Source organism: Leptonotus elevatus, chromosome 7 (assembly GCF_054856555.1).
Source record: "Leptonotus elevatus isolate MCC_2025b chromosome 7, RoL_Lele_1.0, whole genome shotgun sequence".
In the NCBI taxonomy this organism is placed as follows: domain Eukaryota; kingdom Metazoa; phylum Chordata; class Actinopteri; order Syngnathiformes; family Syngnathidae; genus Leptonotus; species Leptonotus elevatus.
The window spans coordinates 19,339,864-19,356,951 of record NC_141245.1 but is presented as its reverse complement, the minus strand read 5'-3'; the positions used below and the strand labels follow the sequence as shown (position 1 = coordinate 19,356,951).

General features: G+C 43.6%; 1 protein-coding gene across 12 annotated transcripts; it reads right to left on the bottom strand.

The window, feature by feature from the left end:
• Positions 1–35: 35 nt before the first annotated feature.
• On the bottom strand, positions 36–16,819 carry picalmb (phosphatidylinositol binding clathrin assembly protein b). 12 transcript variants are annotated; one of them, XM_086080282.1, is made up of 24 exons: positions 16,058–16,819; positions 12,584–12,726; positions 12,346–12,421; positions 12,198–12,264; positions 11,620–11,713; positions 11,343–11,454; positions 11,156–11,262; positions 11,021–11,062; positions 10,212–10,223; positions 8,885–8,970; positions 8,673–8,796; positions 8,462–8,595; positions 8,050–8,150; positions 7,742–7,894; positions 7,326–7,409; positions 6,964–7,056; positions 6,709–6,819; positions 5,610–5,726; positions 5,508–5,538; positions 5,335–5,434; positions 4,621–4,680; positions 4,005–4,109; positions 3,530–3,635; positions 36–1,615 (listed from the first exon to the last, which is right to left on the bottom strand). In XM_086080282.1, the coding sequence occupies exons 1-23, from the start codon at positions 16,185–16,187 to the stop codon at positions 3,543–3,545; spliced, it is 2,175 nt and encodes a 724-aa protein (XP_085936408.1). In that variant the 5' UTR covers positions 16,188–16,819; the 3' UTR covers positions 36–1,615; positions 3,530–3,542. The 12 variants fall into 12 exon arrangements, with proteins under 12 accessions (XP_085936408.1, XP_085936406.1, XP_085936410.1 ...); XM_086080280.1 differs by having other exon boundaries at positions 43–1,615; positions 12,162–12,264; positions 16,058–16,817; XM_086080284.1 differs by lacking the exon at positions 6,964–7,056 and having other exon boundaries at positions 46–1,615; positions 12,162–12,264; positions 16,058–16,816.
• Positions 16,820–17,088: the final 269 nt, after the last annotated feature.

Sequence of the window (17,088 nt, the reverse complement as noted above, 5' to 3'; positions counted from 1 at the left end):
ATTTGCTCATTACTAACTGCAATCTTTATGGAGGCGAAAAATAAGAAAAAGTGAAAGAAAGAGTCTGTTTGCTTTTTTTGTGGAAGCTGCTCTTTATTTGAAAAAGAAAAAACAAGATTTGAGTGGTCGCCTGCTACAGGTTCTAATGACAAAGATCTGCAGAGAGAATCATCCTGAATCAAGACTTAATAGGTAGAGTCAAATTAGATTTGAATCGTGTTCATATTTCATACATCTTTCACTTTTTCAATCAAAGAACAGTCACTTTTTTTTTCATCTTCATTATTATATTTACACTGAGCGCCGATCAACAGTGCTCGTCCCTCCTCCTCCACCTCCGTCGACGCCGCCCGCCCGCCACTCGAGCCCGTTTTGACGAGCGGGCTGGCGGGTGGGTGGCTGTCGTGCGGAGTGGAAAGATGTGTGCAACATGAAGACAACTCTTCACATTCAGAGAGTAAAGGCAGCCTCGAGCGCGCTCACCGAGTCGACGGCGTGCCAAGCTATTAAAGCAAAATGGAGCCCGCCGCCGTTGTCGGGATGGTGTGTGAAGTGTTACTCAAGTTACAAACAAGAAAATACCCCTATATAGGCACAGGATGCACTATGTACTGTTTAGCGCAGGGGTGGGCCACCCTTGTCCTATCAAGTCCTCCAAGGGCCATACTAAATGAAAATATGAACAAACTTTTTTTGTGTGTTTTTTAATTAATCATTATATATTATGCGCATGTTTTTAGGATTGCATTGTGGGCCAGATTGGTTTCCCACCCCTGTTTTAATGGGAACTCCTGTACTCTCAGCACAGGGGCGATGATTTTTATTTAAATATAATTTTCATCTAGCAATAGAAAAAAGAAAACTGAAAAAAAAGAAAGAAAAATAAGTCAATATTTAGTGCTATTATTCGGCTTAATAGGTGTCATTTATATAATAGCTATTTGTCACTCTACCTCTTGATGATAGCTTTAATGCTCAAGCACTCCCACGCGTGTTCAATGCTCATTATTATGCGCTGTTGATTTTACAATAAACCCCGCTCGAGCTCCTTCGACTGATAATCATAAATAAATACAAACGACACACAGGGAATGTCTACTGTAAACACGGTAAAAAAGACACAAACTAAATGGGTGTAAACGTCATTAGCATCACTACGCCGTGACGGTTGGATTCGGCGGCGTCGAGGGGGGGAAAAAAAGGGAAGGTCGCCATCGCCGTACAACCAATCCCCCTTCCCGCTCGCTCAACACCCGACCGCGGCTTAAAAGTTTTTTTTCTGATGTCTTGTGTTTTTTTAACCAAATACATAACATCAAAGTTTCTCAGCAGCCAGAACTTTACCTTTACAGATGACTCTGTAAAATGGAGAAGGAATCCACTTTGTTACCAAGGTTACTGAAAGCCGTCGCATCTCGACATGATCAGTATTTTTAGGCGGGTGGTGTGGGTGTTGTGTGTATGCGAGTGAGTGTGTGGGTGTGTGGTGGGGGTGTAAGGGGGAGGAGGGTTCGTGAAAGTCTCTCCGGAGACCAGGACGAGGACAAAGCTTTTTGCTGCTAAGTGCTTCATCTTTCCAAGAGAGACGAGCTCTTCAAAGTTACATGAACTGCGTCTGCAACGGAGAGTGACAAAAGTCAGAAGAGCGTCATCACATCATTTCAATTTTGCTGTTAAATAAGCCCCGCCCGCCGCACAATGACATCAGCTTCTACCTTCGCCGATTCTGCTGCATATCCTGTATTCATTTAGTTAAGCTCCTAAATGCAAGTTTAAAATACGGTAACAAAATTAACTGAAATAAATACATACAAAAAGGTACAATTAAGCCAAACATTGTGCATATATTTGGTGTCTTTTTTAGAACAAATGACAAGAATGTTAAACAGTTGCCATTTTCATTTTTTTGTGTGGACATTTTAACAAAAGGTTCCATGCTCAAAACAATGCACATCCTACTCAATTTTACATTCAAGTAGATATTTGTTTATAGTAGTGCTGTCAAAGTTAAAGCGTTAATTGATTAATTAATCACAAAAAAATTATTATGAATTAACGCAGATTACAGTGACAGCGGATGGCTACGTTTAAGCTAGCACAGGTTGGTCAATAAACATAATTTCATGCATTAAAGTAAAGCATTTAATGAATGTTTGCGTATCACATTTAGAATATTTGTTCTTGTCAAACTATCAAGGTCTTTTTTTTTTCCATTTTAAATTAGGCAAGTAATTAACTGATTAGAAAAAGAGGCGGATGAGCGTGTGCAGTGGATCAAAAGATGTTGAAGACGTACTCATAACATTAAATGTCAAAATAATTAATTAACATATAAGCGGTGCTCTTCAAATTTGGCGGGGAAAAAAATGTAGATTAAAAAAAGCCTTTTTTATTAAGCGATTAACCGTGATTAATCAAAATTCTAAGATACGATTACTCTGATTAAAAAATGTAACAGTTCTGGTTTATAGATATTGTTCAGACAAACGTTAAACAAAATGCTGATCCTGCTGATGGAGACGGTGCCTTTAATGGTGGCTAGCGTTCCAGGGTACTGTGCTCCACAATTTGGTGCACGTCCATGTTTGTTACAGGGAATTTATTAGTTCTGACCAGTCTGCCTCGATACTTGCTATTTTCTTCATAATAGTCCTTTGTATTTAATTTTTTTAAACCAGTTTTCATTTCCATCATTCTATTTTCATTACTGCTTCGGTTATACTGAGCGCCTAAAAGTGTTGCTCATACAAACACTAAGCTACTTTTCTATGTTTGTATAAGTTAGTCATAAGTGTAATTGGTCCTTGATTTATATAGTGCTTTACTCAACACTATACAAGGCCCTCAAACTGCTTTACATTTTGACTACTCATTCCCTTACTGATGACGCAGCATCAGGAGCAACTGCGGGTTCAGTATCTTGGTCAAGCGTATTTCGAAGCGGCCACACTGGCCTGGGATCAAACCCACAACCTCAGGGTTGTGAGATGACCACTCTACCACTGAGCCACGCCACCCCTATATAGGCTATATATAGTGTGTTGAGACTTGCATACAATATCTCTTTGTCTCAGGTACGGATCTAAGAATTCAAAGGTTGCTAATATTACATTATATTGTATACATGCACCTACTTTACATTTGGGAACATGGCATTTTTGTGTAATTTAATGTAATTAATAACACTTAAATACTACCGTCTGTCCCTTAAGTGATATCATGTAAAGCTTGCCGAGTGAAAACCTCATGGGCGGGGCATAAAAAAAAACGGTCAGCTGGTTAAATTCAATTAAAAAAAAAAAAAAGGACAACAAATCAGTTCATAGCAGTATGCGATGAGCGTGAGCCTCATTACAGTCAAGACAGTGAATCGAGCAAAACAAGATCAAGATCAAGCAAAGACAAAAGCACGTGGCATCTATGTCAGATGAAGACAGGAGTATGAAGAAGATAAGCAGCCACACATGGATGTTGTACACAGGTCACGTGTGGGTGGGATGCATCTGCCAGCAGAGGGGGCATGCTGTACCTAAAGAGACGCTCTACAAGAAATCCTTGAGAGAGAGGTGTGCAAACGGGTCCTGTCCGGGGGCACGGAGAGGACTCTGGCTGGAAGGACTAGAGGCTGCCGAGGGCTATTCACAGGAATACACACACACACACACAGGAAGTAGGGGGGCCAGAGGTGAGGTCAGAGAGTCAGCGCAGAGACGAGGGAAGAGGGGGATGAGATTAGTTCGGACAAGCGGCAATGTCAAATCGAATGAGTTGGATAAATGGAGGAGAGGAAAAAAAAAAAGAACAAGGAGATGATGTGCAGTTCGAGACAAGAGCCGAGGCTCGTTCAAACTGCCATCATCGGTCTTTGCACCAACTTGGGAACATGACACAGCATGATGATTACACACACACACACACACACACACACACACACACACACACACACACACACACACACACACACACTGACACCTGGCAGGAGGAGGGAGATGCGGTGCACCCACCTGAGTGCTGGACACCGAGCCAAAAGGATTGGGCGGCCTCATCACAGACTGGCCGTACATCATGGTGGGCGGATTCATCATGCCCATGGAGCCCATTTGTGGAGGCTGCAAAAGGAGCCGGAGGATTATTTGTCAAACATTGCAGTCTCCGTTTTAGTGGAAAAACTATTAAGTTTTTCAAGATACAAGCAGACAATTATAATTATAATCATTTAAACAAACTGTCCAGCAAAACATCCAGACATACAATAAAATAACTACAAAATTATTATTATGTCGCTCCCCAGTGGCCAAAGTGCACACACCAGAAGGCACTGCACAACCAATTTGGCATGATGCACAAATTGCTTCGATTTAAATACATTTTGCCAATAAATTTGTATTTAAAAAAAAACACACACTGTAGAGTATTATTTTTCTTATTAAAAGAAAACACAATATTGTTGTTGGTGTTTGAATTGGAGTGGGGGCAAAACAGATGAATGCATTTCCTTTCATTTCAATGGGCAGAGATGCTTTGAGATACAATGTTTTGAATAACAAGCGTGGTTACGAAACATATTAAACTTGTAAGTTGAGGCACCACTGTAACATTGTTCATACATACTGTACTCACCATGCCATAGCCCATCATGCTCGTGGGTGTGGTGGCGGGAAAGGTCATGATGGATGGTGCCTGCAGGGACACAAACATTTTTTATAGGACAACAATTTTATTGTGGAAGCAAGAGTTGTGCGATAACAGCATATTGTGGATTTTTTTTCTATTTTAAAAGGCAAAGTCAAGTGAAAATTTGTCTTTAAAATATGCCTTCTGTGCCCCCGCTACTGCCAACACAGTATTCTAATATTGCGTTAGTGGAATAGGAATTAAGCCGAAAAATCCAGCCATTTTTATCCATCTCAGGGGGCTGCCATTTTTGCCTTGTACTTGGAACTGCTGTCGAGTGAAAATGACATCACAGTACCAAGGGCTCAGCATGTGTGCAACAAGGCGCAACTGTTTTCTGGGTGTCTAAAAACAAAAATGAAGGAGATAGTGACTGGCTTTTTTGGTTTTGTACTCTCTTGAGGTGCCATCTGACTATGCACAATTACCAGCTCAAACGTTACACTGAGGTTTTCAGACAGTCCTGTCAAACCAGTAGTTTCATAGACATACAGTAATAAAAGTTGTTCTGCTGTAAGCGTTAAACATTAGGATGGTGTTTTTGGTCTTTTTACAAGTGCTTTTGAGGTTTTATTTTGGTAGGCCTGATCAAATGATCTGGCAGGCCGCATATCGTGCACGGGCCGTATGCTCCCCACCCTGACGTATATGTAAAATCACCATGGAGACGGGGTTCCAGGTCGTCGTCGGTGCCGCTTTGGGTTGCCAGTTGGTGCCGCCTGTCATCCTCTTCTCGCCGGGCTGACTCCAGTGGATGTCACTGTGGATTAAGGAAGCTCGAGTTCAGTGTTTCTAACGCACTGCAAGATGACGAGTGACCGCGCGCAACTTACTTCTTCATGGTGCCATTTCCGATTCCTAGGTCTGAGGAAAACAGACGTCCATGATACAACAATTACGTTACAATTGACTAGCACTCAAAAATGCATACATACTGCCGACAAGGTTGGCAAGGGAGGAGTCAAGGTCGTCAGACACAAGCTTGTCTGGCTGCTGATTGGACGTCAGGTTGGAGCCCGCAAGGGTCGGTTTCAGGATCCCTCCGGTGATATCTGACAAAACACAGAGGGTCATATTTATAAATAAAGAACCTCAGATTGTGTTTGACTCTGCAACAGATGTTTTATTTACCAAGGGCAATGCTTTTGTTTGTATGAATGGACATTTGCTTGAGTCACAACAATGTTTTGAATAAAATTGGTTATCCCAAAGATTAAACCTTTTTAACTACATATGAAGTAGTTCTTTCAAACAAAAATTAAAAGATTATTAGTCATCTCACAGCAGAAGAGGACAGTGGATGACTTTTTCAGACCTCTGCAGAGGGAGATGAGATTGGTGTACAAGATCAATTTTATTTTAAGAGATCAGCCGATCACTGATCACCCAAAATGAAGGAAAACAGCGTCAATCCCAATCCCGGCGGATCAAACGGTGCAACTCTACCTACCGTGCGTGTTTTGGGAATATAGGAGGCAATACCTGGAGAAAACTCACGCAAACACAAGGAGAATAAGCAAACGGCACAGGAATGCCAGAGCAGGTATTCGAACCCTGCACATCAGATCTGTAAGGCTGACTACTAGGACACCTATTTGATGCCTTATTTGCCAATATACACACACACACAATTTAAAATTGCATTGAAAACTCTATGAAGGTATTACAGTTTTGCAGCTCCTGCCTGATCTCTCAATGTAATAACATTATGTGACCACAAGATGGTGGCAATCTCAACATGAGCAGTCTGTTCCCTGCGTCATTGCCCCAAGTCAAGTTGGAACGTAAATCAGACCAAACTGACTGGAAAGTACCAGTGGCAGTGCAACAGTGGTAGGGTGAGTATGAGCTGGCATACTGACATAAAAGGGAGAAAGAGGACATTTTTGATACCACCCTATAACGTTTCTTGGAAATTGGTTGTTTTTTTCACCAAATCCTGCTTAGTTGGTAGAAACAAGATGCTTACAACACAATTAACATACTCCGCTGAAAATGAATGAAACAAATGGATTGGTGACATTAGATCCTAACCTTCAGCATTGAGGCTGTTGCTGCCTGTAGCTTTGGCTCCAAACACAGACTCAAAGTCCACTTGGAGTCCTCCTGCAGGTGGCTGGGGAGGGGGTTGAGGCGTTGAGTATCCTTAAAGGAGATAAAAAGAATGCAGCTGCAGTTAAGACAAGTGATGCCTCTCAAACCGGACTCGGTTCTACAAGCATGGGGAGTCGCCACTTAGCAGTGGAGCAGGATTCACACATCTATACAGACAGAGAGAGCCTTCAATACCTCTGAATAGACCTGCTACAGTAGAGGGCTCTGTGGGGAAGGGAGCCTGGTGTGGGAGGTGCTGGGCAATGGACACTGGGCCACAGAAGGAGTCTGACACGCCACAGGAAGGAAGCATTAAGAAGAAGAAGAAGAAGGAGGAGAGGAAGAACCAGAGCAAAAAAAAAAAAAAAAAGGAGTTTCAGATCCAAGCCAAACAAGCAGGCAGAAAAAAAAAGTTACCCAACATGTAAAAGATTTTAAAGTAACTAAAGTGTGAAATAGAGAGCGCTAGTGTAAATGGGAGGGAGTGACTGAATATTAAAAGCTGTTGGGGTATTGTATAGGATCCAAGTTTGCAGGACTCAGAGCCATAGTAGTACCTGAGATGGAGTGTTCTAGCCGCACTGCGCATTTGCTATTTGTTGAAACTGATGAGTTTGTGTCAATAAAGGGATTGTAACGATCTAGGGAATCAAACATAGCATTGGTAAAAGAAAAAAAACAATTTTAAAGCGCCACAGCAACACATCACAGAACCAAAGTTCATCAAAAAGGGAATATGAGTGTTGGGTGGGAGGGAGGATCATTTTAAAGCAGGTGGGCATTCGGCCTTGACCGACAATCTAGATATAGTGGAGGAACAAGGTTTCACTGAAAAAGGCAGGATTTTAGCTTTAAAGACAGACAACACTGATAAAGTTCAAACTAAAGCAGCATGGAAGACAAGCAAGCTACGTCATGCGTCTACACATACATGAGCGAGGAGAATGCGGAAAAACAAAATGAGAGTCATTACCACCAAACATTTCATGAGCAGATGTCGTAGTGGAAAAGCTAACACCGTCTGAAGACACGACAGGTAAGTGAGAGGCATCGACAACGAGTTTTGAGAGGAAAGGGTTAAGGTTTGGCATGGAGTCGTCTCCAGCTTCGGCAGAAGTGAAAGGATCTACAGGCAGGCAGAGAGAGAAAGAGAAAGACAGGAGAAAATGAAACAGACCAAAAACAAGTGGAGAGGAACTGGTGGATGTAAGAAAAGAGAGCATGCAGAGCAGGTAAAAAGAAGACAGGTGGCGCTCGACGGCCGCGTCGGTGGCGCTCTACCTGCCCACGCCGTTGCCACGGGGAGCCCTGACGCAGCAGACTGCATGGGTGGCTGAAACGTCGACTGAAGATCAAACAGGTCGCTCTCCATTTTCACAGCACTGGAATGATAATAATAATAATGATGATGAACAACATAGAATAATGAATATTAAAATAAGCATTAGCTGCAGCCCAAATTAGTTATCAATATAATTAACCAAACCGACTCTTTCCCACAATCGGCTAGAATAAGCTCTATTGAAACGAGAACCTAACAAGGACAATCCCAATAGAAAATGGAGGGAAGGAAAACATTTGGCGATGCAGGCTGTTAATAGAACAGTGATGAAAGTGCTGGCATAATGAATTGCATTTTCATCATCATTTTCTGTTTGCAGCTCCATCTAAAATTGAATGTAAGCAAAGGTACCCGTTGGAACAGCTCGGTGTGGAGAATAGATCAATGGCCGGAGCAGTGTTAATAGTTCCCCCCGTGGTGGAAACGGGCGACGTATCCGTGGTGGCAAAGGAGGGCCTCTTGGAGAGCTCCTTGAGCCTTTGTTCCTGCAGGAGGAACAACGCACATCAAGATAAAGCAGACAGCGAAGAGAGTGACTCTTGAGATAAGGTCATTGATTCACCTTCAGCGCTTTGAGTCGGGCCTGCTCTTCTTCCAGCGCTGCCTGCTTTTCCCGCTCATCCACTTTGGTGAAAGACATTCCCGTGCTCGCCAGTGACGACACGGCGTTGGACAGAGTGCTGGCCCTGTGGGATGGACGGACCCACGCTGGGATGCGGGCAACACGGCGTGGCGGTCCCGAGGAAACGGAGTGTGACGGGCGAATTAACATACCTGCTGGCCGCCGTGGAGTCTTTCACCTTCTTGCCCTCTAAAGAGGCCAAGTGCTGCTCCAGAGCTTCCAGGAGGCTGCTGGGAGCCTGTCGCGGCGAGAACACACACAGTCAGCATTCTGCTCACACGCCGCATGAGTGTGTGTGTGTACACATCGAGACCATGAAGGACAGTGGTGGGAAGCCAAGCAAGAACAGAATATAAACCATCCTTTTTATACAGTGGTACCCACAAAGTCAAACAATATCCACATGTACAATTGGGATATTTCACAAAATTTTCAGGAAAAAGATGCCATAAATGTAAATAAAATAAAATAAAAACCATGGCACTTCAACTAGACCTAATTTCAGCTAGCATCGAAGGACTAACTAAAATGTGACAAGAGAAACTATATCCAGAATTTAAAGTAAAGTAAACGAGAGTGTGGCTTCTTTAATTTTGAAAAGTTTCTACTTCTGTCGTGCCCCCTACCATCGGCTTAATAGGGCTCTAAGCCAGATTCAGTATTGACCATCTTTTTTTGGAACAATGAACTTTGGATCCGTTTGTGCTACGGGAGCACCAAGTGGTGTGTGTTAGCCTCTCGGGCTAGCTACCGACTGGGAAGCTGCCATGTGCTTGCCATACAATTATTCAAGTGGTTGGCATGTCTGCCTCACAGATCACAGATCATAGCTCTTCTCCCTGTGCTTGCGTAGGCTCTCTTGGTGTTCTGGCATCTTCCCACATTCCCGAAAAAAACTAAATAGTCCAGAGGCATGAATGTGAGTTTTAAGTGGTTGCATACATGCTACTTAAAACAGTGCCTGCCCTGGAGTTAAGCTTTTATGATCGCAACAGATCACACACTACCAAACTGTTCCATAAATGATCTCAATGTAAACTTCTGTTTTGAGTCAACCTTCTTAGTACCACTGTATATAAATTGTATTTTCTGCAACTTGAGGGTTCAACATATTCTTGTAGTTGCCCACCACTGATGCACCAATGACTGCATTCCAGCCATACACTTACTCTGCATGAGAGCAACACGTGTATGGGATGACGCACTGTACCGCAGCATGTTCAACAACACTGCGGCGGGTTGTTGAAATGGGCCGCAACTAAGCACAACGGGGGCAGCCATTTTGCAGCAAATGAGCTACTCTGATTTTACACCCCACCACGACGAAAAAGTCACCACATAGACTTGTTTTGTTTCTTTCTTTCTATCCCTTTGGCTGTTTGACACGACCACGTGGGAGATGGCGCGGAGGCATGCAAAAAGACAACACCGGCAAAGCAAGTCACAGACACAGAAGAAGAGTGAAATGATAGTACTTACACAGACTGTGAACTGAAGTGGAAAGATAAGGGGAGAATACAGAATATAAAGGTGGTGACAGTCAGGGGAGGAATCCATTTGAGCAGCACAGCACCTACAGTACAAGTATGCGTGTAACCTTAACTGTCAATGTGCAACCTTTGTGTGGACCTGACACCTTTATTTACTGTAAAAGGAGGTGCCAAAGAAGAAGAGCAAGAGGATAGAAAAGAACGCTTAAGGAGGAAGAAAGAAAAGACATGTAAGAGGGGCACCTCCTGTGGAAGCATGCGCTCAAGAGGGAAAGCATGCAAAGTGCAGAGAGAAGAGAGCACAGCCGATGGTGGCCAAAATATTTGGTCAGCATTGAAAGAGGCACCTTGAATGGGATTGTTTTGCCGCCTCACTTTCGTCGTCATTATACACTCAGCAGAAACGCCATTGAGTGCACCTGCATTATCTAGTAAGCGCACTACAAGAGCTGTTAACATGTTGCCTTTAAACACAGTCACAGAGGGGTGTTATAGTTTGCCGGGGTCTAAAACGGGATGGCATCACAGAGAACCGTTTCTCATGTATTTACCTCATTTTAAGAGGCAAAATGTTACTTTTGCCTCATACAGCTCTTGTATTGGACCTTCTTTATGCACATGAACCTAACATTGTGGTCAGTGAGCGTATACTTCAGTAGGTGATGTTATTTGTGTGTGTTGTCAGAAAAGGGGAGAGACATATAGACACATAAAGAGAGCGAGACAGACAGATACAGAAAGAGAGCGAAAGAGAGAAAGAGAGCCAGACCTAAGAGTGCAACCAGCTTGCAAGCTTACCTGGGAAAGGTCTGGAATGTCTCCTCGGTCAATGCCCACCTGCTGTTAGAGCACAAAGAAAGCCAAATTAGATTTTTTTATTTATTTGTATCCCTGCATGAGCGCCAACAACCAGCCTGTAAACCACCAAAGTACCTCAGCTACTTTGAGGAACTCTGATATCCGGGTCATTCGGGTGAGGAACTTCTTGTAGATGTCCAGACCTTCTTTGCACTGGGTTTTCTTCATGTCAAAATACTTCTCTGTTTGGTGAAAACGGTGAGGATTAAACGGTGCGATTGTTTGGAGGAGAGGAGAGGAGGAGGAGGAGGCTTTTTCTTACCAAGAAGGTTGATGATGCCTTCGTTATAGGCAGCAAAGAGCCTGATGGAGTCTTTGAAGAGGAGCATGAAGGCTGCATTGATGACTCCATTAGTCAGCTCGTTGGCATTGACCTGCGGGAAAGCAATCAGCCATTGTTTGCACACACGCCTGACATTTATCTTTTTGTGGCGTTGGGCTGAGGGAAGGCGTCAATGCAGCAGACCCGTACACAAGCTGTTTTTTTTTTTGTTTTTAAAGCTGCAGCAACACCATAGGAGACTTCACCTCAGACTCACATTGAAATCGAGGAGGGCGTCCATCTGATTCTGAATAATGGGGATGGTCTTGATCAGCTTCTCCGTATTCATGGTCCTCATGACGCCGTCCACTCTGAGATGACATGGGGGAGATTCAGTGGACATGAAGACAGCGAGACAAATGGTCGCCTCCGCTTTAAATTGTTCTTGGGTGCATTGTCCACTCCAAACAAACAAACGCTGCACTTCAAATAGACTCCTCTTTAGTAGACGGCTTTACTGAAGCTCCATTTACACTGCCTCTAAGAGGTGGCGTTTTTCCGTGTCGCTGTTGTGTTTACACGGCATCGACATGGAATGCGGGGTCATGGAATGTTCCACCTTCTTGAGTAGTATTAGCTAGATGTGCAATGCCTGCTTCAACACCAGGCCAATACTAAGTGCAAATGTGGACAATTTGCCCATTTTCCTATTTAATGCTGCTTGTGTTCACTTGTGCTGCAGCCTCTCGAGAGGCCTTTCGTCAAAAAGAGGGCACCTTCAAACTGCAGGAGAGAACACCATCAGTGTCAGTGTCTTACCCTCGCTTAACTTTGGTGAAATCAAAGGCAACCTGCCTGTACGAAACGGCTTTCTCGTTCAGGTATCGACTGTACCTCCGGATAAACGTGGACATGTCGTACCCTGGAATGAACAAACGGGCGCGTGTCACATCATACAAAATGACAGCTGGCTGAGGGGCATGAGTGGAGGTGTTGAGGTTACCTTGCAGGCCACTTTTGTCCAAGAAATTACTGAGGTTGAATAATGTATTCCTCGAAGCCAGGTACTGCACAAAACGCTGCAAATGAGAGCAAGAGGGAGGAGGGGGGGGGGGGGGGGGGGAGAGGAAAAGCATCACTAAAAGGCATTAATCTAATCATACATGCAATCATAATCTGCTTGACATCAGTTGCCTGGGCTGTTGTGAGATTATCTGACATTCCGTGTGTGCGTGGCTCACCTCGTTGCCATACACCATGAGGTGGTGCGTGGTGATCAGGGACTTGAACACGACCACCCAGCTGGTGTTGGTGGTCCTCTCAAACAGCGAGTCGGCCAGTTGGGGAATGTTTACGTTCATCTCGTTGGTGCAGTGGATCAAGTCTGACATGAGAACAAATGATTGTGATATGTGAATCTCGTGCATTCCGTTTCACTCTTTTTTTCTAACCTTATAAAGAAAAATCACATTCACGGTTGCGATGCAATGAATTGTGACGACCGTTCACGTGCTGCCTAAAATTAACCCGAGGCAGGATCTCCATGGGTGAAAGTGACGCTGTGTTGGTTCCCGAGGAGCTGATGGCGCTTCTCATATTTTTGTCTTCATCTACAATAAACTAGTGAGATGACGTTACGCATTTCCAAACACACGTTGAGCCCATGAGCAGACCACCTGCTGCTGCTGCAAACTATGAATAAACAGAAGTGACCGCAGTGGTGAGCTAAGTTTTGCATGCCTGACCCGGTTAAGTTCATATAAATAGTAGGTCACACACGTGCAGGAACAAAATTCGAATGCAAATTTGACTAAGCATTCATTGCACATGGCATGGTGCCACAAAACGTCAAGTGGTGAGTATCTACAAGCAAGGGTCTCGAACCACATAACCCAGCCGTGCTACCGGATGGCACAAATTGTTTCCATTTATCTGCCAAAAGGTGACCACTTACAGCAAGTTACTTCTCCACCCAATGCACCAAGCTGGCAAAATAACTCATTTTAAAATAACCAAATGACAAGTTACCTCTAAAAAGTATCTCCAAAACCATTAGGTTTTATATTAGCTAAAAGATGGCATGTTTGTTGAGCCATGGTGCTGCAATTCTCAGACCAAAGGCGACTCAATGGTAGCACAAGCGCGATGAACAATAAACAATGGGGGACAAAAAAAGTACAAGTAGTAAGGGCTGTACAATAGTATCAACTAGGGCTCGACCAATATAGATTCCACTATTTGGCAGAATAAAATTCCCATAACTTAATTAAAATAACAATAATGACTAAAAGAGAATTTATGTTTTTGTCACTTAACGTTTACAACAATAAAGATATGAATTACAGTTGGAAGATTTGACCGTTTAACTTTTTAAAATACTTAAATCACTAGTATTTGTTTAACTTCACAACAGACAGAATAATCAGCAAAATTGGCAGCTTTTTTGACGATTTTTGGCTGGAAAGTTTAACAGCATTATCTTTGTCTTATATTTTAAAAATGTAAAAATAAATAATTGGCTATACCCCCCCCCCCCCCCCCCCACTCTAAAGAGCTAATAATCGGCCAATTAAATCAACCGATGATCAATAAAATACTTTTTTGTGCAGTTTCTTTGTGGAATTTGTATTACAGTATGAATGATTAGGGGGCCAGGGCCCAAGTTGAACCTTACAATAACGTGATGATTTTGCCCCTCCACTCAAATTTGGTAAGGGCTCATCAATCCATAGGATCTAACGTGACCTCTCCTTGTAATAGCAATCAGCAGATAGTGTGCTAAATTCATTCAGCTTTCTGTTCACTGATAGCAGCCGCTGCCAGCGATCAGTGAATCATACATGTGCTGTCCCACTTGCTCGCGGCTCCTACTATTTCCTAACATCCGCAGTGTTGGCCGAGGGATGAGAGTCAAAGCTGCTCGACCTGATTTTAAATATATATATATTTTTAAATGTATTTAACACCAACAAACCCGGCTGTCGACAGCACCGATCCGATTGACGGGGTAATTGGTCCTCCCTTCTTTTGCCCGTCCTATATTTGACTCCTCAAAGTAGGGCAGGATAACCTTCGCGAAAAGCGGCCGCGAGTGAGCATGGGTGACTGACTGCACGGCCTAGTGAAGAAGAAGAGTGAGGAGCAGGAGGATGAATATGGAGGAGGCAGTGCCATGTCACAGCAAATACTTTTGTTTTTGGGGGGCTTTCGTGGGACATAATCCTACTCGTGTGACAGCCGTAATGATTCATTCTGAGGGGAGGGACTTGCCTTGAGTCAGCATGACACACAAAGATAACTTGTAGGAAAATAAATCATGTTACGTGTGGGCTCAAAGTGCAAAGTTTAACGCAGGGTCACACTAAATGTAACTAGCTGAAACTTAACCACAGGGTGGGCCAAAAGTAGATATAAGAAAATGTCATTATTAATTCATATTTATTGCAATTTATGAAACAATTTAAAGTCATACATGCTCAAAATGTCCTCACATTTTATTGCAACAAACAGCACCACAAAATTGCATCAATAAATTAATAAAAGCTTCCAAAATGAACTAAGTTGTAGAATTATCAAGCAAGGGTCACCGTTTAAAAATTGGGTTTTAAAGAAAGTGTGAGGGGTTCATGGAAAGAAACATTTAGCGTTCCAATATAGGAACACAAAACAGTGTTTCCAACCTTGGTGAGGGTTTGAAAGTAAGGTTTTAAGCCAGAGTTACAAAAGAGGATGTCTATTTGCAGTTCGGGTTTCAGTTTTGGGGCTCTACCCTGGATTAAGGTTTGTAGTTAGGCTTTCAAGGCAGGTTCTCAAACCAGGTTTGGGTTTCAAGTTAAGAGTTTGTAGCCTGCTTTAAGGTTTCAAAATAGGATTGCAAAGCTAGGATTTCATGGTAGTGCATGTAGTTGTGTTGACCGAATGGAGACCCAAAGAGTCCCGGTGATCCTAAAAAGTGTATACCAACATCTGGGCGACTGTAAAGAGTCAGACGATTCTGTATGCCAAATGCATTTGTGGTTAGAATGTTTAAAGTAGTTTTTTTTTTTTTTTTATCAATCACGTCTTTATTTCTTTTTATGATTGAAAGTCTAGCTGTAAAATGTTCCTCGGCCCATAGGATGCCTACTAGGGCTACCAACCCGTTGCTGCAACTCGTTGCTGCAACTCATGACACCTCGGGGGAATCACCTGAGCAGCACAACAGGTGTGCCACCTGCCAACAACACCAAATTGGACTGACTACAAGCCTATTCCTAAAAAGCACAACTATTAATATTGACAATAAAAATTCCTCCAATGAACGAAGACTGGAGGTGATCGTAAGTAATATTGAATGGCAACCATCATATGAAATGTCAAATCGGGCTCTTGCTCATACTGTCATTTTATGCTGTAAGCAATTAGTACTACTACCACTGTCGCCTTCACATACAAGCGCAGAACTAAAGCGGAACTATGACGACAAGAAACATCATTTAACATCAAGCAGCCCCAAACACGGATTCAGTAATTAGTAGAAAACACACAAGAGAGGAAACGTCGCTTAATTTGCTGTATTCGACGTCCATCTCCGTGACGTGTGCTAGCGTTAGCATGTTAGCGGCGCCTCAGGCTTTGAGGCCTAACAGCCGCCATAACCACACCAATGGGAGGCTTTTCGCGTCGCCACTTTGCTTTTAAATAGTAAACAAAAAGAGACAATTAAGCATACTTACAGTCTAAATGCTTCTTCTTCGGACCCATTATTTCGTGAGTGGTGGCCTTGCATACTGTTTTGGACACGGCGGATCCCGTTACGCTGTGCTGGGCTGCCGTTATCCGGTCCGTAATGCTCTGCCCCGACATCTTCGCTCAGTCGGTACAACTCACACACCAAAAAAAGAATTCTGGGGAGTGGGGAGGGGGTGGGGGGGATGCACACTTGCCGGCGTTTATATTCGTCAATGATCCCTAGCGGAAGGAGAATATAACGTCCACCTCCTTGCGAAACCTGGCCGCACTCCTCCTCGCCTCTCCCACCGCGGTGGTTGGTATGAAATCAGAGCTAGGCTAGTAGTTGGCTATTATAATAAGGAGGGCGGAATGTGGCGACAACAACAACAAAATGTTCACAATGTGTCGTTGCGCCGCTAGCTGCCCGTCGCACATTCAAGGGTTGCGGTGTTTGCTCTCATCCGCCCCGGCTCTCGGTCTCGCTCTCATCCCGCTGTGGCACACCGGATCCCCGCCTGCCTGCCTGCCTGCCTGCCTTGCGCCGCTCCGCCTCCCGGTGCCGCCGTTGCCGAAGCAGTGCAATGGTGGGGAAGAAGGAGGACGCCGAACGGGCCCGAAGTGGGGGAAATGGCGGAACTTGTCAGGATTCACACGACGCCCCGCAGATCCAGGATCAGCTCGGACACCGACGAGCCTTTTTCAGTCCGATGTGACGCAGGTGCACGTTAACTGACCTCAGTTTAGCTGAGGAGGAGTATGAGGAGTCGTCAGGGACTTAATTCACGATTACGTTTCATACTGAAATGCTCACACGCAGAGCTGATATTTTTTTGCTTTTTTTAAGGTTAGATTGCACTGGTCTAACATTCTATAACACGCTCCCGAAAATGTTTATTTAAAGGCTACAATTAATATATTTTCTCCGCACTCACATACACTAGTGAAACACTCACACTACTGAAACAATCATACAAACTACTGAAAAGCCTGCATACATATTCAACTTTTTTTTTTTTGCTTACACAGTGAAACA

What these genes read in the sequence shown, in the direction of transcription:
- picalmb (XM_086080280.1), bottom strand. Translation starts at nt 16,187, where the DNA reads ATGTCGGGGCAGAGCATTACGGACCGGATAACGGCAGCCCAGCACAGC. An exon ending in GAAGAAGAAGCATTTAGACT is followed by an intron (nt 12,727 to 16,057) that starts GTAAGTATGCTT and finishes TTCTCATGTCAG; the next exon opens with ACTTGATCCACTGCACCAAC. An exon ending in GGACAAAAGTGGCCTGCAAG is followed by an intron (nt 12,265 to 12,345) that starts GTAACCTCAACA and finishes TGTTCATTCCAG; the next exon opens with GGTACGACATGTCCACGTTT.